The sequence below is a fragment of the Alligator mississippiensis genome, chromosome 1 (genome assembly GCF_030867095.1).
Source record: "Alligator mississippiensis isolate rAllMis1 chromosome 1, rAllMis1, whole genome shotgun sequence".
In the NCBI taxonomy this organism is placed as follows: Eukaryota; Metazoa; Chordata; order Crocodylia; family Alligatoridae; genus Alligator; species Alligator mississippiensis.
Genome location: NC_081824.1, coordinates 42275135 through 42302688, shown reverse-complemented (window position 1 = coordinate 42302688; position 27554 = coordinate 42275135). Strand labels below are relative to the sequence as shown.

The window sequence follows — 27554 nt, the reverse complement described above, 5'->3', positions numbered from 1 at the left end:
CTCCAAGTTAGCAAGTAGGTGGCACTGCTGAGTCACCACACTTAATTTTCTGCTCAATCACTGAGAATATTAAATACTATTTGTTTCTTATAGCACAACAAGATGAGATCTGTACAAACCTTCAACATGTTTAATGTCCATAAGAAATGTGCTAATTTGCCCTATTGTACTGGAGTAATGACACAGGAATAACTCTTCTGCCACATTTATAATACTTATTTGAACACACAATTGTAGATTGTCATTTTGTTCAGCATTTACACACTGCAAAACAAAAAACAACCTTGATCCAGTATTAAGTTTCTACCATAATAGTGGTACACGATAATGTTAGACCCCGACTCCACATGGCACCCAACGACTAGGGAGACGATGATCCAGTTGCTCAGAGAGCAAACACTAGTACACATTGCTAGCAACAGCTTCATTCAAAATGGAGACAGCTTCAGACTAGCTCCAACAAACCAGGGAGCCGCTACGAACATTAGCTCTTTCCATACTTATACACCTTGGTTCATACTCATTAACATTTACTCCACCTTTGTTCCACCCATATTCCCTCCTATCTCAAGCTCTGCCTCTGTTTACTGTTTAGTTCATTAGCATGGAATTACCTATGCATTTCACTTATTTACATGTCTTTTTGCTATGAGTGCATGCTTAAAACCTCGGCTTCTTTCGGTCACTTGTGGTTTCTTGCTGATTTCTTCACCATCTCCAAGGTCTCATTTCTGCTCATCTCCTAATGATAGCTGGTGGGCTGCATCTTGTTCCTTTTACACAATGAGTCATATGTCCAACACACTACCACATTATTAGGGAAATGCTTGCCCGAGTGTCTTGCAATGTTACTTTTAATATATCATTCTACCTTGTGGTTAGCAGCTTTGCTGGGCCACAGGCTATAGCCTTGTATTCAGCTGCAAATCCAAAGCTCCCCAAGATGCAAATACAGTCACACTAACAAATAAATATTATAGTAATAATTATTCTTTATCTTTCACACCCCAAAGGTGTTCATTTCTTTCTTTGTCTCTTTTTAATTGATAAACTCCTCAGGGCAGGAGTGGTGTCACATTCTATGCCTGAAGATTGCCTGGCACATGTATTTCTTACTGTGACAGTATAAAATATACATTGTACTCCAACTGCTTTATATAGCTTAAAGACTGAAAAAAGACTATGTACTCACCCCACTTCAATGTATGAAATACTGATTGGGTGTATCTACATAAGATGCTACATCACCATAGCAATGAGCTATGGAGACACAGCTCATCACTACAGTGACATAGTGCTGGCAGGCCCAAACTGTGATGCATGTATAGACATGCCCACTAATTACAAGAGTAACCTGCAGTAACCATTTTGTACCTCATTAAGGCTCATTACCTTATTTCTTAGAGCCCTTATACCTCTAATAGCAGCCCCGAAATTGCCAAGATCTAGTTCAGTGGTACTTAACCTTCTGGATCCATGGACTGGAAGAGTGATGTAGGGCCAGTCTGCAGGCCAAATCCAGCATGGGGCAGCGCTTATGGTCAGAACAAAAGCATGATTAGGTGCACCAGCTGGGACATGCGAGTAGAATGGGGCATAGGAATTGATATGCCATGAAACAGAAAAAAGAGCAAATCCAAACTGGATCATCAATTACATCTTACCCATTTTTGTATCATCTGCTTAGTTGGTTTTCTTGCTACACTCCTTTATTCTGGATCCTCAGTGAGTTGCATCAGAATAAATTCCCTTGTACTTGAGGATCCAAATTCAGTGGTGACATACAAGGGGTTGCAGAAGGGCACAATGGCAAGAAAGGTAAGAAGTCAGATTTACACTGACCTTCACTGGCAATGTTCCATCAAGTAAATGGAAGGAAGTCTAAACTGGTGTAGTCTGCAAATTGGGGTAGCTGAGAAATGGGGATTGCATTAACATACTCTAGGCCAGATGCAGAAAAACACTGGCAAACAAAATAGTCAAACCTGACATGCTGAAATCCAAGACTAAAAAACCAAAGCAGAACATAACACACATTCAGTAGCCATTAGATTCTTCCCTGTTTGACCTGAAGGTTATCTTAATTACTTTTGAGCATGCCCAAAGACTACAGCTGGGCACCTACATCCCACTGAAGTCTATTGGGATTCTGGAAGTGGGCAGAATGGCACCAAAATCCTCTGAATAGGCCCATCCTCTGAGTAGGTCATGCCTACCACACATCAAAGGATCAGAACCATCACAAAATACAGTTACAGCTGCTTTTTTTAAGCAATTAAGATGGTGATGGTGGTCTCAAAACCCATGTTTTGTGATAGACTAGTAGTTAGAGCATTTGTTTAGAAAATGGTGAAACCTGGGCTTGATCCCTTCCTTAGACCTTTGGTGAAAGCATCCTATCCCCCAGTCTTGAAGGGTGTGTCTGAAATTACACTCATCACAACTCCTTCAGAAGTTGTGCCATTGTGTAGGAAGGAGTGCATAATATACCGGGCCAGAGAGTATGACTGTGACCTAGTCATGAAGGTATTCCCTTGGAAAAAAAGAGAACTCCTGATTGCAATCCTTGCTCCCAGGACTGCTTATGCATTTTACATGAGGCAGTCATTGGACAAAACCCTTCAATAACCTAGAAATGTAATCAAAATGTACATATTAAGAATGTAGCAATTGTGTGGCAGATAAAAAAAGCACACTAACTACCCACAAAGCCCTAAAGGGGGAATATTCTTTTTTATATTTATTTATTCCACTACAGCATAAATTGGAGTACATAAAAAGCTTTACAGTGATTTTTTTGCCTGCAATTTAAAAACAAACTGTTTAATATATCAGTTATACATGTAATTCACCTGAATTGTGCACAGTGTCTGAAGCATTGCATCAATTAATTTGTGACAGATAAGTGGCTGCATCAACATGGTTTCATTGAATTTTCACAAATTTGCCTAGTATTTATCCATCACTAACATTAAAACTTAAAAGCAAAGCACAGGTTGCTGCAATAAACTAGCTTATTGAAAAACACTATTTGTTTGAGATGTGCTTCCGTTATGAAAATATACACACTTTCCTAACATAGTTTCACATAAGACCATGTTTAGTAAAGCATTTTAACAAGGTTGGCGGTGTTTTCGTTTCTGGCTAAAAATACTACTTTTAGTCCCCTCCCATCTACCATTATTTTAGTTTGTTTTTGGTTAAATATATAGTAGTTTGTTGTTTTTCTATCGAGATATTACCTTTTCTCCTTCCTACAGGGCATATGGTAGTAACTTGGGAAGCTGAGAGAGCTTCTAATATACAAAAGAGCGTACTAATTCTAGTAAGTATATTCCAGCACTTCCCATTAGTAAATTTATCCCAACACTTCCCATTTCTTGAGCCAAAATGAATAGAGAATGAGACTGCACAGGTTATGAATGCAGAATATCCCTAGAGAGTGTGCATACCAAATAATGGTTTAAGCTGTAGAAGTGGAAATTAGTGGAACTATTCCATGTTTACAGTGAATTGCCTGAAAGCAGTATTTGGCCAAACTTTCCTATTTAAATTAAGTGGTACTTTTTTCTAAAGAATGATTTAAGCCCTTGCTGTTTTCTCAAAATACACATAAAACTCCTATTCAATCCAATGCAGGTTTGGTGCACAGAACAATTGCAAGATAAATCATTTAAAAACGGATTTATTAAGCAACTCTTACTACAATTACTCTAAAGATACCACAGTTATCCTCTTCTTCCTCCTTTTTAATTTTTACAACTGTACCAAAATCCCTGCAAAAGGCTCAAACTAGGAAAAATATAGCTCTCTAAAACTTCAGATTTTTATTCCAGTGAAAAATGCTAGGTGTCACTAGACATAGAACAAGCCAACCTTAAGCTCTGCACTTATATAATGCATCTGTAGAGCAGGCAACATAAATGGATGCCATAAAGCAAGAAAAGCAAAAGCTACTCCTAAACAATAGATAAGCAGAGGTACTGAAAGCAACCATGTTGATAGCTAACCAAACAGCATAGGAGAGGTACACCTTGTATGTGAATAATTTATTCTTTTTAGGAATTGAAATTCGCAGATATTTATTTACAAGGGATTACATTTTGCATGGAATTCACATTTGTTACTGCATAAATATTATTAAACAGGTATGGTCCACAGCAGGGCTGTCCAACTGGTGGTGTGTGGGCCGCAAGAGGCCCCTAAAACATTGGCATATAGTCCATGGTCTCTTTACTGGCTGCCACTCTTCCTCCTCCTCCCCCCAGTTGGTCCTGCCCCAGGAGCTAGGAACGGGCTGGAGCACCTGAGCTGCACATGTGGCAAAGGAAGTATGGCTATCCACACTAAGTGGTTGCTGCGCATGCAGCAGGGGAGAGTCAGACTGCTGGTACCATGAGAGTGGGGGCTGCCCATGCTATTATGCATGTGGTGGTGGGGGCAGAGGGGCACTGGGCAGCCAGTGCAGTGTGAGCAGCCAAGAGAGGTGGAAGCCAGACTGCCCACACTGTGCATACAGCAGGGGTGCACTGGTCAGGGTGCCCACTCTACCCATTCAGTGTGTGGCCCCTGAGCCTGCAGCCTCTGGCTTTCCAGAAGTTGGACAGCCTTGGTCCACAGCATTGCCATTTTATTTCATGGTTTTTACACTGATTGAGAAAACAGTTATTCTTTTGCTAATAATTCCTTTGAATTAGTTTTAAGGTATAAACAAGATCCATACAAATGGAATTACAGCAATTAAAGGTTCCTTTTAATGCAACTGGTTTGTAGATTTACATCTGCTGGTAATGTTTGCTAGAAAGGCGTGTATCATCACTTCAGCTCACTTGTTCAATCTGTCACTCAAGATACAACTATGGAAAGAAGGGGAGAAAACACAGTAGGCATGCTTAGGCTTAGAGAGTATGAGACAGAGGCCATGGAATAGGAAACCAGCTAGAAAATGTCAGAGAAATCAATCATCTGGCTGCAATTATGCAAATAGTGTATAAAGGAAATTCTACTTGCCCAACTACTACTAATGAAGACCAGATTCTGCTCTCACTTACACTGAGTAAATAGTAAAAGCAGTTTCCAGCCCAATGCGATCATTCCTAACATACGTAATGGCAAAAAAAAAGTGCCTTAAAATTATTTTTGCAGCACTTTTGATTTACTCTTATTAATTACTGGTTTTGTAAATGCTGTTTGTTTTCTAGTACACTACATCAGCAAACATTTTTATTAGGAGGGAAAAGGTAATTTTCAAACTTTTGTGGAAAGCCTGTGGATTATTTTTATGACTGGACGTCACAGCGATTTCCCACAAATGTGAGGACATTTTCAGGAAATGCTATCACATTAAACCTGAAAGAAAAAGAATACAAAACAGTTAGCTTCTTCACTAGAACTGTCGTACAGGCACTGTACTAAATAAGGTCTGAAATAAGTCAGGAACTGTACTATCAAAGCTAAAAGGGATCTATCAGTACATGCATCTGATCCCTATACTGGTTAAAGCCCCAATTCAGCAAACACTTACGGACAGCTTTTACTTCACTTAATTGCTTAAGTGTTTGCACACAGCATGTTAAATATTCACTCTGATTGCTAGTTAGATGAAAGACAGTCCAATACACATAAATCATTTTTTTAACGTTCACAACTCTGCTACTATTTAGAAAGTGGTACTAAATTAAGAGCAAAAACTCAAAATGACATTTTTCCAAATGAGAAATTGACCAGCAAGTCAAGTATCGAATATGTGAGTGAATACACAAAATAAATTCTAACTTCAGTGTTGAATCCCCCTCTAGCAACCTGTACTCAAGCCAGGCTACACTGCATATAGCATAGTCCTGGGGTACTTACCCAGGGCAAGACTTCCCATATATTTACTTGGGGCAGATAGATCTGCTTCACTGAAAGCTTTCTGTTTGGACCACTAATTTCTAAACAATGTCTAATCAGACTAACTCTGCAAAACCATGGGCGGGGGGGGAGGGGGAACAAAACTGAAAAAAAATGAAAAAGAAACATAAAAACACAACCCTATAAAATGTAAACTACTCTTTTTCTTTATGTCAAGATGAAGTTGTCTATAGATGAATCAGTTGCCTTGCTTTAGAACTACCAAAGAATTTTACTGTCGGTATTCTGCTTAAAGCAGGACATTTTAATCAAACGTGAGAAAACTCGTCTCCTGCTGCTCTTTATGTAAAGTTTCTGTACCCTTCTAGAAGATGAATACTCAAACTATTCCTTTCCATAATCAAGTGACAATTCCAGGCTGAATTACCAATAGTAAAAACACTTGGTCTATTTTAGGAAATGGTTTCTCAAATTGACTTAAATGTAAAGCTACAAAGTTTTGCCTTATCCCTGTGCTGAATGGCTATATAGAAAATATAGAAAATAAAAGCTAGTGCCGTTTTAACATAGCATGTCTGCCCAGGTGGTCTACATTTTTAGTTCTGAATAACATAACAAAACACATGTTCCAACTTCCAACAGGCAAAGAGAATCCATCACATTTTTCCATTCTCAAGATTCTGCTCCACAAAAAAAATATTCCATGGGGTTCAAAATCCAAACAACGGTATATGATATTGACATGTACTGTAATTGACCAGTATATTAGTAATTACAGCAATCATTAACTTGAAATAAATAAACCAATCTGGCAATTAAAAGATGGGGGAATATTAACATCATGCTAACGTAGAAGTATAGCTGGCCTTCGTAGCAAATGCTTTTTTTAGCTTGTTCTCCTATGATAGCCTTGTACTGTGCTAAAGAGTATCTTGCTATGGGATACTGGACATAAAGATGAAGGATTTAAATGTTCTTAGTTGATTTCAAGGGATTTGCATTTGGTTTAGATTAACTGTCTTTGATTTACAGTTAATTAAAGAGAAGTGAATTACAAAACATTTTTCCAGAACACAGTGGCATACACAGCCTGTCATGGCTTAAATATCTTTACTTCATATTTGTTATAATTTAAAACTTGTGATAAAAAACATTATTTACAGAAATCGCCTCTTCATCCTGCCACAGAACTTTGCTTCTGCAATAATATGTCATCTTTTAAAAGGTAACATGACTTTTTCCCCCCTCTTTTCCAAATAGGAACATGTGGCAGACATTTGTGTTGCTTAAAGACCAAGTCTGGTCTCTGTTAAATCATTCATTGTGGTTGAAATTCCTGGGGCCACACCGTGCCATGTCTTCATTAAAGAAACTACTGCACCAAAGAAAAAAACAGAAATAAAAATGAAAGGCTGCGATTCAGATGTTCTCCCTATACTTTTCTAACACAGGAAAATGTTTAGTTTACCATCAAAGGTAAACAGAATTCATTCAAGCTATATTGCCAGCACTGTTCACATCCAAGAGAGAAGAGAAAACAAAAGGAAGCAGCCACTCTTTGCAACAGGGCATACAAAGGAGACTGGCACTATCGTGATAAGCCTCTACTCTCAGGGATTCATATCTGGGGGGGGAACAAACAAACAAACAAAAAAAACACGCAGTTCTCTTCCAAGATTGAGAATTGGCGTTAATGTTATCCAAAGATGATCCTTTTTTAGCAGCCTTCTCCCTTAATGCGCATGGCTGGGTATGCACAGCGCCTGGTACAGAATGGGATGGCTCCAGATCAGTGAGAGATGGGGTGCCCCATCTTGCCTTGTGCATGCTCATACACTGGCAGCACTCCCCCAAGGGTAGCTCTACCAAGGGCCCACCCCAGCACCACCTTGTCCTGCCACCCTGGAGATGCCTCTTGAGGCCCCACACAGCAGTGCCATGCTACTGAGCACAGCCCAGAGCCCACTCCTGATGCCAGCCCTGCTCCAGCCAGCTTCATGGTGTGGATGTGCCCTCCTGCTCCCCGACTCGGTCTGCCCCATCTGGCAGCATCAGTACAAAGGGCAACAGAAGGCCCTTGCTGTCCTGGGGTGCTCTGAGGAGTTCTGCATCAAAGCTGCCCCTCAGGCCACCGTCTGACTCCACCTCACCATCAGCCGCCAAGCTGAAGCGCAGGACACCGGCACGGCTGATGCAGTAGATGGTGCGGCCCAGTGCAGCACAGCGGAAGGGCTGCAGTGCGCTGCTACCACTGGGCCGCAGGGAGGCACACTGGCTCCAGCGTTTAGCCACTGTGTTGTACCGGAAGACCTCGACACCACCACTGCTGCTGCTGCCAGCCTGCTCGCCACGGCCGCCACTCACATCGAAGCGGTAGATGAAGTTCTTGAAGGCCACCATGTCAGCAGAGCGGCGGCGGCTGCTGTTGTAGGGGCACTCCTGCCACTCGTCCCGCCTGGGGTCATACTTGAGCAGGCGGTAGAAGAGTGAGCCACCTGACACATAGATCTCACCGTTGCATGTGGTGGCCTCGTGGGCCACAGCAAAGGCACCCTTGGGCAGGGGTGCAGCAGCGCTCCAGCGGTCAGCCCGTGGGTCATAGCGCTCCACGGTGAAGAGGCACTCGCCACCCACAGCATACAGGTAGCCGTCCAGTGCCAGCAGCTTGAGCTGTGCCCGGGGCTGGGCTAGCGGGCGCACCTGGCTCCAGTTGTCCGTGAGAGGATTGTAGCAGAAGACCTTGTCCGAGGGGCGAGTACGCGGCTCACCTGGCACTGCTGCTGCCAGGCCCCCGGCCACAAAGAGGTAGTTGTGGAGCACACATATCGCACAGCCCTTGGCATTGGCCTCATCGGGCAGGCGTGTCAGTACCCGCCATTCACCTGTCACCTCCTGGTAGCAATAGATGAGTGCACCACTGTCCTCCAGGGATACCACAGACGAGGGGCTCTGTGGCCGGCTGCTCTCACGGCTCTGTGGCCGGCTTCCCACCCCCCCAAGCCTCTCCAAAGCATCGCTCACCTCGGCCACCAGCAGGCAGGGCCGGCCGGCATCCAGGCGGCGCTGCAGGATGAGATCGCGTTCAGCGCCGCTGAGGCGGCCGTAAACACTGGGCTCCCGCAGCACCTCAAGGTAGTGGTCACTCATGAAGCGGTAGGTGGCCTCACGCAGCTCCGTGAGGCGCTGCTTCTTGGCCAGGCAGAGCAGCTGGTAGCAGTTTTGGAGGCTTAGCTGGGCACGCATGGCTTCAGCAGCACAGTGCAGGGCACATGGCATCTGCAGCACACGGGCGCCGCTCACCACCTCAGCCAGGTTGTCGTGGCGGATGCCACCCATGCGTGCCGTGTACACGTAGTCAAGCAGGAGGCGAAGCGCCCCGTAGCTCACTCCCTTGAGTCGCAGTACGTCCCGTGATGAGCGGGCACGGAAATAGTCGCTCTTGGCTGCCAGCACCGCTTTGTGCGCCCGCACCCGCCGCCCACACACTTCGATCACCAAGTCCGGCTCCTCCCCAGGCCGCAGGCAGCATGGCCCACCCTCACCTGCTTCACTCTCCTCTTCCTCCTCTGACTCTGATGCCGCACTGTTGATCTCCCACTGGCTTTTCACTACACGGCTGCAGGACGATGAGGATGGTGGCGATGGCGAAGGTGATGGGGAGGCGGCAGCAGCAGCCCCAGGCTCCTGTCGTGGTGCTGAGTCTGCTCCTCCAGGTGCACTAAAGCACAGGGAGGAGCTAAAGCCACAAGGCGCCGCCAGGGGCAGCTGGGTGCCACCGCTCTTCTCTTCTTCCGCAGCAGTGGTTGCTGTGCTGCCCTCCATGGGACCAACTAGGTGGCTGCAGTAGCTGTTCTGTGCTTCCCCTGGAGCTGTTCCCACGTTTGTTAGTTGCTGCTGCGGCTGCTCCACCTGCCCACGCAGCCCCTCCGTGCCAAGGCTCCCATCACCTGGGTAGAGGACACAGGACAGCACTGAGCTCTCCATGGCTGCAACCAGTGCTAGATGCAGCTCTTCCCTCCCCCGCCCCCTGTGTGTATCTTTGTGGTTGAATGCTGTTGTAGGCCTTTCTTGCTCAACTTCCCTTCCTGGCACACAAGCAATCTGGGCGTGGGTTGCAGCCCTGGGCGCCTCTTCTGTGCCACTCGCTGCTGAACTATTGACCTTGACTCTCTCCCTAATGAATGTCTGTGCCCAGGATCTACTCGCTGCAGCTTATTCTCCCATCATCCCCTTGGGTGGTGCTCCATGTGCTGACTGTGCATTCAAGTGCTCTATTTGTTGGGGTAAGTACAAGTTTATGGTTCTTTCCTGGCCCAAATTAATCTTTTACTAGTCTTTTTCAGCTTGCTTTCCCCTCCTCCCCAACACCCCTCAGTAAGATGCACACGTGCTTCAGGGAGTCAAACAGTATTGGGTTTTAACAGGTGTCTTTCCTTTGATTTGCCTAGATTCACATATCATTCCTGCATCTCCCAATCCAGTTAATACAGCCCCCAAGCTGGAAAATTTCACTGTGTTGTCTCAGTTCCTCAAATTTGATCCAAAGACCATGGTGGGACTTTTTCTTGCCTTGGAAAGTGCAGCAAGAGGCATCAAAGTTCAGTTTGCCAACTGCTGCCCCACCACCTGATACATGGCATCCTTTTATACTGATTATTCAACAGACTGGACTGGGTACCAAGGGAATGGAGTCATTTAAGATCGGATCATCTGAAATACTGTTAAATCCAATATTTATTCACCTTATGCAGTTCTTTTAGCATAACCCATAAATTTTGGAATGAGATTCCCCATCACTGAAGATGTCCCTGGAGGTACAGACTTCTTTACTTGAACTTCAAGGTAGTTTCTTCAGTCCACTGTTTCACAGAGAATTATAGAAATTTGTTATTCCTCCTGTTTAAAAGAAATGATAGAAAGTTGGTTAGTTTAAAATAAACCAGTTTGCTGTCTAGCTGCCTTATCTCTTCACCCAAGGCCTTATCCTGGGGAAAGCTGAACTCTCATAACATTTTCCTTTAATGAAGGAAACTGTGTCCTGAAAATTTATTCTGGAATTGACTAAAGTAATGTTAATGAAAATCACAATTTTTTTTTTTTTTTAAAGAAAAGCATATTGGAGGATTACTTGATACCATGTCAAAAAAAGTTATTAACTAGTATGTCCGTAACTAACATGGATTAACTGTGCAGTGCATTATGTTGATGTAATAATACATGAAGTGTTCTAGTCTGACCCAGCTGGGAAATGCCCATGGCTTCTGTTCATAAAGAGTAAGAATCCGGCAAAAATTCAGAAAATACAGATCTGCACCCGAAGTTTGGTCGATACTTGACAATTTACTAGAAAACTGAAGTCTTTGGGCCATAGGTGAAACTCATATTAGTTTTCCAGATTACAGTAGAAGTGCTGTAGATTGGAGATCAATCTTTCTGTTCTTTAAAATTTAGAATTTTAATAACATTTTTACATGGTGGCGAGTTTAAATTCTGATGAATGGTAAGAGCATATTAATAAGTTTTCCAAATACATTTAATTTAATAATATATGCATTTACAATAGTGACCCCACAGCTAAAGTTACAATTCATTCTCCATTGCCACTCCAATATGACCCACTTTCTACTTTCATCAAAAATACTAATTTCTGCCTAAAACATTTCACATGTTCTCTTGCTAGACAAAATGATTTAAGTGTTAAGCTAACTCAGGAATTTTGCAGCTATGAGGTCAAAAACATTTTTTTAAATGAAACTTTCTAAGATGCTCTCTTGAAGTTTTTTTACTCAAACACAGCTTTGTCTAGAAGCCCCAAATGTGGAGTTGAAACCTGCAAGCCCCAACTGACATTCCTCACTTCAGTGAGATAACTTGTATGGATACAGATATGAATGACTATTTGTAAGGACTTGAGAACTGAGTTTCTATTCTGCAAAGTCCTCGCTGAGGACTTTTAGGGCATTTGGGTCCTTTTAGAAGGATGGTATATGAATAGTGGGCTTATTTCTTGTGAATATTTGAACCACAAGGAAACACAATGCATTTGCTCCTGCTGATCCCTAGGTCCCTGGAAATAGAGCAATGGGTCTTTTGTTCTCCTCCCTGCTTAGCCAGACATTATGTACACTCCTTCACTCCCCTGAGTATTACCAGAGGACCCACTGCACTCTTTGTAACTTGGACTGTGCCAGTCCTAGATTGCAATGACTCTCTTCCATGCATGGCAAATCTTAGGAGTAGCAACAGCAAGTGGAGGAGCCAGTGGAAGAGGCACTGGATTGCTGCAGCTTCTTAGGTTTCCAATATTCTGAAGAGGTGGCATAGAGGTATACATGTAAAATACAGCGACACATTCAAGACACATAGGGCATCTAATATAATGAATATATTTTTCAGTCTTCATATTCCTAAATTCACAAAGTAGCTATTTTCCACTTAAAATATCACAGTGGAGCCAGGAGGATATATATAGCTTCTGTTTGAGGGTTTCCTGAAAATCCTGATTGTCAGCTTCATTCTAGAGTAAGCTTTGTAACTGACATTTTAAAAATGCCAAAGACCACAGATTGTTCTGTCAAAATTTTCTAAAAGGCTAAGCCCTTGGATTTTGCCAGGAAAGTTTTGGAAAGCTTTTATCATATAGCATACAGATCAAGTGTCTAAAATGATGACAGACTTTGTGTTTGATATATACTGTAAATTCTGCCTTTTCATGGGGTCCCTGAGTGCCATTATACCAGCCCTTGTTATACCATCCTTTGTAATGTGCCATGTGCATTAGGGCTTGGGTAAGCACTTGAGTTGTTAAGACTCTGTGAGCGCATCCAGACTAGCACGGGGGAGTTTTTTGACCCCAGGAGATCCCATGCCAATGCCAAAAAAAGTGGGGTGGCACACGTGGCAGCAGTGCGCACTGCCCAAAACTGGAGCCTGGCTGGCCGGAGTCAAACTCCAGCTGCCAGCCAGGCTTTGTGCCATGGCTGCAGCCTCCAGGTAAAACTGCTGGGGCCAGCACAGTTGCTGACCACAGCCTCCCCTACCCCACCTGGGGTAACCTGCCACATTCCAGAGCATGCTTGGCATGGGCATTCCCTGGGAACAAGGTGTGCCACTGCTACTTGTCCCTGGGGAAACAAAATTCCATGCTTATCTGGACATGCCCCATGAGTCTTAATACCTTGAGGATGAATTATGTCTATAGTTTTCAATGGTAGATACTTCCAAGGACCCCAGACACCCTGCCTTTGTGACCAGCTCTTCCTACCTTCTCTTCATGGCCTACATTCATTCTCAGCAAAAGGAAATCAATCAAGTTTTAATTTCAACAGATTCATCACCTCGGGATAGAATCACACTCAGGGAGCTGACACAAGGGACGTTTTGTCATGCAATCAGGCCCCTGAAGCACTCTTACAGAAGGGCACAGCTGCAGAGCACCTGAAAAGGGCCCAGTCCCATGACAATCTGAACCCTCATTACATGAGGATTCAGATGAAGGCACCCCAAAGCAAAGCACCTTCATTAACTTGTGTCAGTGTGCACTGGGAGCAGGACTGAACTGATGCAGCCTGGCCCTGTTCCTGGTTCTGTCTTCATAGTTGGAGAGGTAGAAGGGAGTGGAAGGAGTTCCACCTGGGGGGTGCCCAGCCTCTCCTGGAGTGTGGGCAGGGTGGACTGGAGCCCCAGGCCCGTCCCCACCTCTAACACAGGCTAGGCAACCCCTAGACTGAGCTCCTTCTGCTTCTTTCCCCTCCTATTCTGAAGACAGTGCTAGAGCAGGGAGGGGATAGGGGTGGGGCTAGGGGAGGGTGGCTGCAGACTCACAGCTGTTCCAGACTGCTTTAATTCCCCAACCCCCGGGACCCAACAGCAAGCATAAGTTGGATCCAGGGGATCGATTCCTGCAAAGTGCCATGAGTTACAAGAGCTATACCCCCTGCAGTCTGCGCTTTCAAGGGATCTACTACTAGGTGTTTCTGTTGAAGAAATAACGGAAAAATTAAAAGGAAGAATTAAAAGAATGTAATCAACATTACATTCATGATCATATAAATGACAGCAATGAGAAAACAACAGTTAAAATTATCTACCTATGGGGAAAAAAAATTAAAAAAATACAAGAAAAAGCTTGAAATATTGTGTTCAAGTGGCTAAAAATTCCTACATTTACTCGGAGCATGAAAACAGCATGAAAAAGATGATACCCTGCTTAGGAACAATAACCCAAAACTTTTCATATATTTACTCATGTTTTTAGCTTGCAAGTTGATCTCAGTACTAAAACCCTATTTAGAAAAAGGATGCACCTCAGGTTGTCCTAATAAACAGTATGAAGTTAAAATCTTGAGCTGCTAAATTGATATAGGATTTCCCAGCTTCTCCATACACAAACAGAATAAGAAGACTCTATCCAATTGCCATTAGTACTTTGAAATGTGTACTGACTCTAAGGAGGACTTTAGTGAAAACAGTATACATTTTATGTTGCAAAGGGCGCAGCAGAAAGACATTAAACTTTCAATATCTACCAAAGTTGAATTTGGTAGATCACAAACTGGTGCCTCTAATGTGGTCATCTCAGTGGAAATATGGCTTGGTCTACTTAAAAACCAAGTGTTGATATCATATAAAAATAATTACGGAAACAATTTAGGGAAGCTATGGAAACTTTCCAATATCAAGAGAACATGATGGATCTCAAGTATGAAGGTCATAGGTTAAACATGAAACAGGAAGAAGCTGAGAAATAATTGATGGAATATAATACTGAGTTCCTTCCTTCACTTCTAGCATTTAGAATCAAACATCCATATTATGTCAAATATATATTAGTGAAAGAGGATGTATTAGTGTTGCAACAAAATGGTCAAGAATTACAGAATTAATAGCAGAGAAAATTCATAACTCTCATTTTTTAAAACACTTATACTCCTGTCCTGACAGGCTGGCTTCAATCAAGTATGATTTTAACAAATGGGAAGCATGTATCATTAGCATTTCTTGCCAACAACAATAGGCCTGGATCATTAGTAGACTGCAGACTCTGATATAGAAGCTATATTAAATGGACTCAACCCAATTTTTATTATCACGGGTTTGGTCTGGGGTGATGTAATGATAGCATTTTAATGGACACAGGATCTGCCAACAAACATGAGCTATATCTCCAGACTTGGCAGTAACATGCTTTCAATGTCCTGGACATGTGCCCCTGATTTAGCAAGCTGAGAAACACAGCTTGAGTAAAGAAACACAGACAATAAGCAGTGTTTTTTGTTTTTTTTCCTGACAGAGAAAGCTGACCATAGTGACAAGCTAGAGGTAATATTTCCTTGGTTTGAAGTCACCCAGCAACCCTTTCTTAACATCCAGTTAGATGCATGTTTCCAATTATTTTTTTACTCTAGTTCGTCTCTCTCACATGTGCGCGTGTGTGTGTGTGTAGTGTGCTAAACTTTGACCCTGTACCAAAGAGAAATGTGTACGAGTATTAATCATGGAACCAATTCTGGCTCTCTAGGTCACAAACAATGGGTGAAAGCAAACAATCTACTTTCACCCATGCCGAATAAATTAGTGCAACCCTTAATCTACATAAGCCAGTCTAATTTACATGAAATAGTGATGGTCCTTAAAGAACCATAAACCAGCTGTATACTGAGGGCATACATAAGCTATTTACTCCATTCTTTATTGTTAATGCCAGTGTGAGGACCAGAAAGAGGTTGATATACTTGGCTGTGCCAGCTTAAGCCCCTGCACAGAATTTCCCTGGAATATGGGAGCTATTTGGCAGTTAGATACCGGCTATTTGGAGACCACAGATCATCCCAACTGGTCTGCTCAGGAGAAAATATGCTCTTTGCATTTCTTTAATAAAACTAGAATGAACAAGGATGGGAATAGCCAACAGAGGAACTGTTGGGGAGGGGGGACGGCCGGGGAGGGGGGGTGGAATTAATCCACATCATTCTAACCAAAAAAGAACGTTAGGAATCAAGGGCAAAGAGATTTAATTAAGAGTAACTAACCTACATATATTTAGTGTAAGCAGCTAAAACTCAGCAGTTTGGCCAATACTTAAGCCCCTTGTTTGACTAGAGTCCAGAGCAAGGGATACTTTGCTAGCAAGTTTGCCTGGAAATCTCTCCTGCTTTCCTTCACTCTAAGCTTGGTGAGCACAACCAGGTTAGCAGGGAAAAGGGAACCTTTTGGGACCAAGGAACAGTGAACAGGCCATCTTACAGGAGAGTTTGCTAGGAAAGGTCTGTTGGAAAGGGGACAGGAAAAGAGAGAGAGCCAGCAGATTAGGAGATCCATAGAAACTGCTGGAGGATGTCACAATCCCAGAACTACTGCCACTGCCAGCTCTTTGTCTGCTTGCACCAGTGAGGTGTCTGCCCAGGCAGGTCCACTCACCATTAAGACTTCCACCCAGGTCCTGGTTTGGTGCTCTGGAGACTGCGGCTTGCAGTTTCCTTCCAGAGACAGCCAGGTGGGGGAGTACCTGTAATGTAAATGGTGCCTCTTGGTGGAGTCCCTCAGGGAGCAGGCAAGAGGTGGCAAGGCTCTGAAGCATCCTCTGCCATAAGGAGTTCATTGATTCTAAAATGGAGAGACCTCCAAGACTAAGGAGAAAGGACTGCCAGGGGCAGTGGTGATTATGACAGGTCCTAGACAATTGGAAAAGTGCAAATATAATGCCCATCTTTAAGAAACAGAAGAAAAGCGATCCAGGGAATTATAGACTGGTCAGTCTCACCTTGGTCCCTGAAAAAAATCATGGATAAGGTCCTCAAGGAACTCATTTCTAAACACTCAGGGGAGAAGAAGGCAATTAGGAACAGTCAGCGTGGATTCATCAAGGGCCTGATTCACCAAGATGTCTGACCAACCTGATTGCCTTCTATGATGAGATGACTAGCTCTGTGGATGCAGGGAGAACAGTGGACTTGAAATATCTTGACTTAAGCAAGACTTTTGATACAGTCTCCCACAACGTTTTTGCAGCAAGCTAAGGAAGTATGGACTGGATGAAGGGGCTGTGAGTTGGACTGAGAACTGGTTGGATCATCGGGCTCAAAGGGTGATCAATGGCTTGATACCTAGACATCAAGCGGAGTGCCCTAGGGCTCAGTGCTGGGGCTTATTTTGTTCAATATCTTCAACAACCTGGAAGATGGCACAGAATGCACCCTCAGCAAGTCTGTAGATGACACCAAGCTGGGGGGGGGAGGGTAGTAGATATGGTGGATGCTAGGGCTAGAATTCAGAGTGACCTAGACAAATTGGAGGACTGGACCAAAAGAAATATCATAAGAGTCAATAAGAATAAGTGCAAAGTCGTGACCTTGGGATGTAACAAATCCCATGCACTGATACAGGCTGGGGACTGACTGGCTAGGCAACTGTTCTGCTGAAAAGGACCTGGGGTTTACAGTAGACAATAAGCTGAATATCAGCCAACACTGTGCCCTTGTTGCCAAGAAGGCTAATTGCATACTGGGCTGCAGTAGTAGGAATGCTGCCAGCAGATCAAGGGAAGCGATTCTTCCCCTCTATTCTGCACTGGTGATGCCACATCTGGAGCACTGTGTTCAGTTTCTGCACACCCCCCGTCCCCACACTACAGAAAGGAGGGGAACAAATTGCAGACAGTCCAATGGAGGGCAACAAAAATGGTTACCAGGTTGGGGAACATGACTTATGAGAAAAGGGAACTAGGCTTATTTAGTCTGGAGAAGAGAAAACTGAGAAGTGATTCAACAGCAGCCTTCCACTACCTGAAGTGTGATTCCAAAGAGAATGGAGCTAAGACTGTTCTCAGTGGTGGCAGATGACAGAACAAGAAGCAATGGTCTCAAGCTGCCGCAAGGGAAGTTTAAGTTAGAAATATTAGGAAAAACCTTCTGGCTAGGAGGGTAGTAAAACACTGGAACAGGTTACCCAGAGAGGTTGTGGAATCTCCATCTTTGAAGGTTTTAAAGATCCAGTTAGATAAAGCCATGGCTGGGTTGATCTAGTTGCGGGTGATCCTGCTTTGAGCAGGCGGTTGGACTAGATGATCTCCAGAGGTCCCTTCCTAATTTTCTATCATTCTGTGATTCGATTTGGAGGAGATTCAGCCTGATTCAGTGGCCGAATCTCCGAACCCAAATCAAATCAGGTGAAACATTAATCTCTCAGAATTGAATCAGAAGCCTCTGAATCTATTAGGAGAGATTCGACGATTCATACAGAAACAGAGCCTTATGTGTTTTTTCTACATACCTCAAGGTACCAGGCAGCTCATGAATGCTGAGATGGTGGGGAGGATGGATCATACCACGGGGCGCATGAGGGTCCCCAGCACACTTGGTGGCCAACTCAGAAGTGGACCAGAAGCACTTCTGGTCTACTTCCAGGTCTGCTGCGGAGCACGGGGGGGGCCCCTTCCCCCCCCCACCTCAGTAACTAGTGCCTCCTGGTTCCGGGGGTGCACCCGGGGTGACCGATCGCTAAGCTGGGGAGGGCGGGGGGGTCCACCGTGCACTTGGCTCTGGACCTGGAAGTAGACCGGAAGTGCTTCTGGTCCACTTCTGGGTCAGCCAGCAAGTGAGCTGGGGACCCCCATGCACTCCCATGGGACAATCCATGTGCCCCACCATCTAAGCATTCACGAGCTGCCTGGTACGTTGAGGTATGTAGAAAAAACACATAAGGCTCTGTCCATGTCTGAATTGTCAAATCTCTCCTAACAGATTCTGAAGCTTCCAATTCAATTCTGAGAGATGAATGGTTCACCTGATTTGATTTGGTTTCAGAGATTCGGCCATCGAATCAGGCCAAATCTCCTCCAAATTGAAATCAGCAACCAATGCTTTGCACAGCCCTATTAGTTAGCTGTGTTAATCTGAAGACAGTCAGATGGCAAAAGGCCTCTAAGCTACAGTACTTCTCCATCTCAGCTGCTCATTTTTCATGGAAAGTGTGATCCATGATAACTGCACCAGTATGGCTTGGAAATGTCATTCTACACATCTCAAGAAAGTAATAAACTTTGCAGATATTCTCTACATGACTCTTAACTTCTGCAAGCCTTTCCAAAGAAACTGCATCTGCAAGAATCTTTATCCAACTTCCAGAAATTCAAAATCTAGCATCTAATTTGTAACTCCTAAATTTTCTCTTCAGACTTATTAAAATCGTTCTGTGCACTGATGCTCCTTGAAAATGAATGTATAAAACAAATACGATGTTTTTGTGCAAACTGCTTCACATTAGGTGGACACAAATGTTAATGTTTCCAAACAAACAGAAGTTTGAAAAAGAAAAGAACTTTTTTTCAAGTTATTTATCTTAGTAACTGTTCGGCTGATTAACCTTAAACTTTTAGGGGAAACATTTGCTCTAGCGACAGAGCACATAAGAAAGTTAAGGAAGAAGGAGGGGAGGTCTTTTTCCCCTTGAAAGTTAGGGGTAGTCAAATTTAGGATTATAATGGAAATTCATCATCTTTTCTTAGGTACAGGATGTGTCTTACAGTTTTGTATCCACTCTCAAGTTGCTTATATAATTTCTTCATAACCTCTCATGTTGTATTATTCTTAGAAGTCTTACTAGAGGTATGAGTTCTTCCATCTAATAACTCCAAGTTTTATGCAAGCAGCCTGAATAAAAATAAAATAAACTTTCACAGTAAGTTCTTCCTTGACTAGAGCCACACATGGAACATCTGGTTATCAGCTCTTCAGAAATTTAGAGGAGGAAAAACAAGGGGCAATGGCAGAGATCTGTTTTGTATTAGAAATATTGTTAAAATCTTAATGATTAAAAAATAAATAAATAAATAAATAAATAATTACTCCTATGGCTGCTTCATAAAGTCAAAAGGATATTGCATAGTCCTAGTGAATAACAGAAAATGCAGGTTTTCATAATTATTATATTAGTAGAGACAAACATTCTTACAAAGGAAAATATTTGACTGAGTTCCTTCCAACTTGCACTCTTCAAAAAGTACTTAGGGGGCATGTCACAGATGCATTAATGCACCAGTTCTAATATTCATTAAATGTAGTACCTCCAATGGGAGGTACTAAATTAATGTACATTAGGCTGCACCAATGCATAGTATCACATTTGCATGATTTTTTAGTGACAATGCGCAGTAGACTGTTTTACTGCACATTCGTGTAATGCCACAGATTTTTATGTGCCACTTTAATGCACAATAAAATAGTCTACTGCACATTTTAAAGTGCAAGTGAAGATGCACCCAGGGAGGAATAACTTTTCTTTGGAGCTATCTCCTAGAAAAGGAAATAATACACAGAGGAAAGAAAATATCCAGAAAGAGTACACAGATTACAGAATCTAGAACTCTGAAAAAGTACCAGAATTCAAGAGACATGCTTGACAAAAACAATCTGTCAAGCTACTAAAAAAAAATATTTTTGGCAGGAATACCTATAAAATCCTGCTTTTCTTAAATTTAGCCTAGGAACTTAGGCTAAAAAGACAAGTTTTGTTCCTAATACAAAAGCATTCAGAAAATGAAATTGTGATATGCCACCTGCTCTGCAGGCAAAAATCAGGTGCATTAAACCTAGCCTGGGACCACCAGTTTAACTTCAGAGTTTAGCTTCAGGGCCAGCAAACCTCAGTTGTTGGTTTTGTATGGACCAATTTCCATTGTTGTCACCCGCTGATACAGAGACTGTTTTTGGGGAAAGCGCTTGGGGGATGATGATCCAGTTTACCAGTTGTGAACTGGGCCTCTGCCCATCTTGGCTTATAAAAGCCAGATTGAGGAGACTGGGGCCACTACTGGCTATCAATGCTTTCCTCTGGGAAGGGAAGGTGCCGGTATTTTTAAGTCTGTGATTGTCCAGTTCCTTCTCAAAAGACAGTTTTTGATATTGTCTCTTCAGCCAACTACAGTGGCAACTCTAGCCTCTGAAGGCCATTAAACAGGTGTACTTGAATGCTGTTGGATCCCTGGATCCCTGTGAGTCTTGCTTTCATTCTGAATATAGTACAGGGACTGTTTGTGGCCTTGGTCAATGTTCTTCACCCCTGAGAAATTACACCCTATTGATCCTATTAGATTTCAGTGGCCTTTGATACAGTTGACCATGAAGTGTTGATAACATGTCTACATAACCTAGTGGGTATAAATGAGGACATTTTCAAACGGTTATTTTGTTTCCTGAAAAGAAAATTTCAGAGGGTGATGAACTGCAAGTGCAAAGTCCTCCCTTTGGGACCTTTCCTGTAGGGTCTCCCAAGATTGCAACTTGTCACCTCTCAATGTGCATCTGAGGCCCCTGGGCAAAATCATGCAGAGATTTTGAATGAGGTGTCTCCAGTATGCTGATGGCACGTAGCTCTCTCCCTCTCCTTTTCTCCAACCCAGTTATGCAGTATGTGTTCTTACCCGGTGCCTGGGTACCACTGAGAACTAGATGTGCGTGAACTAACTGAAAGTGAATTCAGTCAAGACAGAAGTGATGAGCAGACCTCATGTCTTGGAAGTGCTCCTGAATCCACAGCCTCGGGGTGCTCCTGAATCTCTTGCTATACCTGGATTATCAAATTGAAGCAGTGGCTAGGAGCAACTTCCACCAGCTCCATCTGGTACAAAATCTGCAAATTTGTCTTTCACTTTCTGATCTGGCCACCATCATCCATGCTTTTTTTAACAAGGCCAGACTACTGCAGTATGCTTTATGTGGAGCTGCCCTTGAAAACTGGTAGGAAGCTGCAGCTTGTGCAGAACATGTAGGTGGTTCATGAGGAGCCCATAACTTCAGTGCTCCAGAATCTGCACTGGCTTCTAGTAGCTTTCCTAGCACAATTCAAGATGCTTAACCTATAAAGCTATAAATGGCCTGGATCCTATGTACCTAAGGGACTACCCTCCTCCCTTATGTTCCATCAAGATTCTTAAGGTCAGCTGAGAACAACCTTCTGCAAGTACCATGTGTGCAATAAGTCTGCTTGACTAAAACACATGGGAAGTCATTCTCAGTTGTTGCTCCTCAGCTCTGGAACCTCCTCGAGGCCCACAAGAGCCTGAACCTGGCCATCTTTCAGGAGCAGGCTTTTAGCAGTTTAAATTAAGCTTTTGACATTCCTTGGGGAATTGTTTGATTATTGTTTTATTATTTAATCTGTTGGGGTTTGTTTTTTTTTTTACTTGTTTGTGTGTGCTATCCTGAGCTTTTGGGGGGAGGATAATGTAATAAGAAAAGTTATAATTTAAATACACCCCCTTGTGACTGCTGAAATTATGTCTGTGTGATAAATGTTTTTGCTGTAGGCTCTATGAAGATTAGACCAAGTGTTTTTCTGTATTTGTTTAGATATTAAGCTATATGTTGTTGCTAAGAGCCTAATTAAAGTTTAAGATATAGTAAGGCCGTGTATAAAATAAGGCCTAGTAAATTTAACAAAGCTTGAAGTAGTAAGGCCCTGTGGTGTAGTTAAAATTAACCTTATCAAAAGGAATGCAAAGCTTGTACTGCTATTGGTCAGTCTAAAGACAGCTGAAGTAAAAAAGAATCTGAGTGGCTGTAACTTATCAGTACCGTTCAGAAGCTACAAATTGGCTAAAACATCCAGAAATCATTCTGAAGGAAGATACAGCTCTGTGAAAAGGATTAGTTAGCTGTTGACCTGGATCAGGGGGCCCGTGGATCTCGAGGAGCCCAAGGACTGAATACCAGGGTGCTTCCTGGTACCTCTCGGACAGCACTGATCGGGGATGCCTGACTTCGCTGAGCTTTGTGGAAAGAGAAACTTGTCGTATATCGGGCATCAGAGGGGACTGCCTATAAGTTGCTGACACAAGTTATTCTTGTCTGTCATTGTTTGTCTTGTTACTACGCATAGTTGTGTTTTCGTTAAACCTTTCTTACCTTTCTACCCCCGACCATACTCTCAATCCCGAACCCTCCGCAGGCAGCTGAGATACTCCCTAATTTAAAGGAAGTTGGTAATTGAAAGATGATTCTTAAATAAGAGTTTTCAGAGGTTGCACATTGCTCCATGATTGAAGTTTGTTCTTCTCCTCATTCTTGTATGCCTATAGTTGCTGAACCTAATGATCAGACCTTAGTATCAGAAGTAGTGGATGAGAAATAACTCAAAAGAAACTCAGAGCAAGTAGAATAACACAAACATGTGGAAGGACAAGGGCTTCTAAAAGTGATCTTCCTACACAGTTATAGCTGTAAATAAAAGGACAATTAGTCATGGAAATATTACAATCTTCACCTGCTCTTTTTATGTTGGGCAATATAGCAAAGAATAGGAGGGCATTCAGAGACGGGTCTGAGTGGTACCTCACACTCACAGATGCAGAAAAATGACGAAGTCAAAGCATCTCACTTTTTGCATATAGGGGAGGCCCTAGTGGTTTATAATGCTTTTACCTTTGAAAAAATTTGAAATATGAAATTGTGATACTGTCTAAATTTGAGAAGTGCTACATGCCAAAAAGAATGAGATTCCTGAAAGACACCAATTGATTTTTTTTTTCTGTGTGGAAAAACAACAGGAGAAACTATGTTACTGAACTAAGAGTGAGTAAAAACTGTGCTTTTGGGAATTTGACAATCTCTGATTAGCTATAGAATTATTTGTGGCATTGCAGACACTGCATTACAAGAAAAGCTACTAAGTGAGGGAGACTTGTCCCTAGAAAAGACTATCCAAATGTGCAGAAGAAACTGTGAAGGCCCAGGACCCAGAACTGAATGCACCAAATGCAGTGAACATGAAAGAATGTGGCCAGAAAAAGTCACATTGCAGGGTGGAGTGCTTCATGGGCAAGAAGAGTAAATAAGTCAGACAGCAAGTGTAGAAGACAACATGGTCCCAAATGTTGTGCTGCATTTGGAAAGCTCTGTTTTAACAAGAGGAATCATTTTGCCAGCTGCTGCGGATCCCAAACACATACACCTCAAGTGCATACTGGAAAAGAAATTGCTTATAGATATGGTAGACCCAAGGAAAAAAAAAAAAATCAAGGACCGGGACTTGATTTTTCAGTGGAAGTGCAAGGAACAGTGTGCTCATTTAAATTGATTACTGGAACTTGAGTTAATATTTTACCAGAGCATGAATACAAAAATATTAAAATGGAGAACAAAAGCGAGTCCAACAAACTTCAAAATAACTGGTTATTAAGTAACAAATATACCAATGAAAGGGAGATGCATCGCTAACACCCATTATAAAGATACAGTAGAAAATCCCCTGTTCATTGTAGACAATAATTTTGGGTCTTGTGAGAAACTGCATCTAGTTAAATGTGTGCTGGGAGCACAAGCAGACACAACATTTGTGCCTCCTGGTGATCGTCTTGGCCATCACAACCCAAATCTGGACAGTCTTTTTAGGAAGAAACCAACTGTTCCAGAACACACGAACACCCATATCCTTGTAGGAAGAAATCCACTTATGGATATGAATGCAAATACCATTATTCAGAAAAAAGAAGTCGGTAGTCTGTAACTGAACGTTGTACTACATGCCAAAGCACAGGTTCAAAAGTGCAAGTTAATCAAATCCCAGTATTAGTACTCAAGTCTATCAAGACTTGAAGGGAAAGCTTCCCACCAAGCACAAATCAGAAACTGGATCCGATACCTCAGTCTAAGAAGAAAGTGAAACCTCCTGAAAGACTCACAGGGCATCTCTACATGGGGGTGGGGAGGCAGGCCCCTTGGGAGCTGCTCCAATTAAAACATCCAGTGTCTTATGTATTCAGTGTCCCACACTTCAAGATGTGGGTAGGGATAATGAGCTTTAGTTAAAGCGCCCTGATGCCATTTTGAAATACGAGGATAATGAATACATACAACTCTGAGGCTACTGAAGCATTCTAATTAGAACGCTCCAGCAGACTCGATTAATCAATTACTCAAATCTGTTCTAATGCATTCTAATTAGAACATGTCTGAGCAGGCGTCAGGCACATGTGTAGGTGCCTGCAGAGACTTGTTAAAAAAACTGCAGAAAAGGGCAAATAGGAACGAGAAGGTGAAAACTCACCACAGAGTGAAGTACTAGTAACTTCTTCTATGTATATGGGTGTTAACTGATTTTGGTGTGAACTGACTTTTGTATATATTGTTAAGAGGGAAGATGTAATAATAAAAGTTATAAATGAAAGATACTCCCTAATTTAGAACAAATTGTTTACAGGTGGACCCTCAGCTAATTAGCTGTTAGGTTCTGCAGAGATTATACACGGCTTTATGATTAAAGTATGTTGTTCTTCTCATTCTTGTATGCTTTATACTTATTGAACCTAGTGACCACTATTTTTATTTATTTGATTTCCATGACAACTATAAATAAGTAAGCTGCAGCACCCTTTTCAGCCAAATTCTGGATCTGAAACTTAGAAAGAAATTTGTTTTTTCCCCTTATGAGACACTGAAGTGAATCAGTGGTTTACACACAAACCAATTCATGGAGGCCAAGAAAAACAGTCCATAGCTGTTATCTCTTTCCTTCTCCAATAACTCAGGTTAGTTCTGCTATAGTTTTGCTTAGGTGTTTTTCAAATACAAGATCTGCGGTAGTAAGAATATACTCCAGGTTATAACTATGTGCACAAAGTAACTCAAGATTTCTATTACCCATCTAGTGACTTTGGAACAGATCCAAAACAGTTCGGTTCTGGAATGCCGAGCACTGCAGACTTTGAAAGTATGTCTATCCCCAGGAACCTACCAAAATCATGATTATGGAACCTGAACTCCAGCACTGCCTGCAAAATGTGTGTGCGCTGCAGGGGGGAAACTTACTGAAAATAAAATGCTGGCTCCCCAGAGGGAAAGTTAGGCACCTCTCAATGTGTTCCACAAAAAGAACAGCACACTGAGTGGAAAACCACCTAAAGCAAACACACTGGGCAAGGCATTATTTCAAGCTAGCCAAGAGATTTCTCCCTCACCCCCTCCACTTCAGAGGCAACTTGCTCTTCTCTACCAACACGCATGTTCTTCTTTGCAGGCCTAATAGCCCTGAATGTTCTTAAGACCAGTGCCTATATCCTTCCTTTCAAAAACAAATAATAGCCGCTGCTGCGCTCTCCTCCTTTTTAACAGAACCTTAATAATTAGAGCACTCGCTCAGGGGCCTGGAGAATTACATCCAGTTCCCTCTTCTGCCTGACTGGATTCAATCCCAGATCTCCAAACAGAATGCCCTATGAACCTTGGCTTCCTACAGCTTGCACGACTGCTCCAACCACTGACTGACTGAATAAAAGAGGGAAATCCTCCTCCTCCAGATGTGTTTAAAAGAAAACAGCAGCTGCCCTGGCATTTTGCATGAAATCTGATCCAGTACAAATACAATAAGCATTTTCAGAGCACAGACACTGGATCAAACCCCTCAAATGGCATCTTTCTATATCCCAAGCAGACTTAGGCATGGCCCAGTTGCTGAGCTGCTCTGCCCTTCAAACAGAAAAGTTTCTGGACTTATGCAAAGGCAGAAGCTTGGGAGCTTTTAAATAAAAAAGCTGGGGGTGATGGCTGACTGGGATGTTTCAGGGTTGAAATTTTGGACTTGGGTGCTTAAAACCTATGTCCCACTTTAGGCCCCCTACGTTAATTTTTCATCTGTCCTTTGACTTGGAAAAAACTGTACTAATTTACATGGACACCAGAAAAATAAACATGTATTTAATAAGGTTTTGAGCAAAAGAGAACTTTAATGGAGACTGGGAGTGAAAGCAAATGTTTAGGTTTTTCTATTTAATGGCTGCCTGAATTGATTTAAATGAACCACTGAGAGGACATAAGACCCTATCCTGGAGACAGCCCTGGTGCAAATAAATGACTGTTCAGACGAAACAAAATCAGTTATAACAGCAACTGAATGACTTTGCCTACCGACTTGGCCTGCCCACCATGTCCAGAGGAGGTTTTAGCATTGGGAACATTCTAAGTCCACCACAGGTAAGCTACTGGAAGGGTCGAGGGGCATCTAGGAGGCTGAAGTCCAGTACCCCCACGGTAGTATTCTCCGAAATGCTTCCAGTGCCATGCACGGGGCCAGGTAGAAAGGCACAGCTATAGAGTTTCAATGTGTGGCCGAGACGATGGTACAGGGAGGAAGGGTTTAGGTTTATTAGGAACTGGGGGACCTTTTGGAATGGGAAGCCTATACAGAAGGAATGGTCTCCACCACAACCAAAATGGTACCAAACTGCTGGCGTGTAACATTCAAAAGGTGGCAGAGCAGCTTTTAAACTAAAAAGTGGAAGAAAATAAAATAAAATAAAACTAAAAAAAGTGGGAGAAAGCTGACAGGTATAGAAGAGCACGCAGTTCAGATCAACACACCTTACAAGAGTGAAATGATAAATAACAAGGATAAAAAACAGGGTCAGAATAGGCAGGGTCAGCACCCCTACCTGCTGCCTAGCCACATGGCTTGATAGCTGCAGGAGCCCTGTGGTCCTGGCAACTCCTCCACTACCCAACACAGACACCCACTGCCCAGGCCTGAACCCCCATGCCTTCTGCCAGCCCAGAAATGTCCCCCAGACGGCAGGCAACACCACTGCCACCAGCCAAAGCCAGGGGTTGACCCCTGTACCCTATGCCAGCCTTGGGCTGGCACCCAGGTAACTGCAGCTGGAGTCTGGAGCACCCCTGACTGCTGCAGGGGGGACAGAGCAGGACAGAAACAGT

The 27554-nt window shown here is 42.9% G+C and overlaps 1 protein-coding gene across 2 annotated transcripts in view; it reads right to left on the bottom strand.

The window, feature by feature from the left end:
* Nucleotides 1–2714: 2714 nt before the first annotated feature.
* Nucleotides 2715–27554, bottom strand: part of KBTBD11 (kelch repeat and BTB domain containing 11) — a 35827-nt gene continuing 10987 nt past the window's right edge. The window contains exons 2-3 of one of the 2 annotated variants that reach the window (XM_059730182.1): nt 10596–10749; nt 2715–9800 (exon numbers count right to left, since the gene is read on the bottom strand). In XM_059730182.1, coding sequence (XP_059586165.1) covers nt 7849–9675 — 1827 coding nt within the window. In that variant the 5' untranslated portion in view covers nt 9676–9800; nt 10596–10749 and the 3' untranslated portion in view covers nt 2715–7848. The other variant, XM_059730176.1, reaches the window with a different exon arrangement.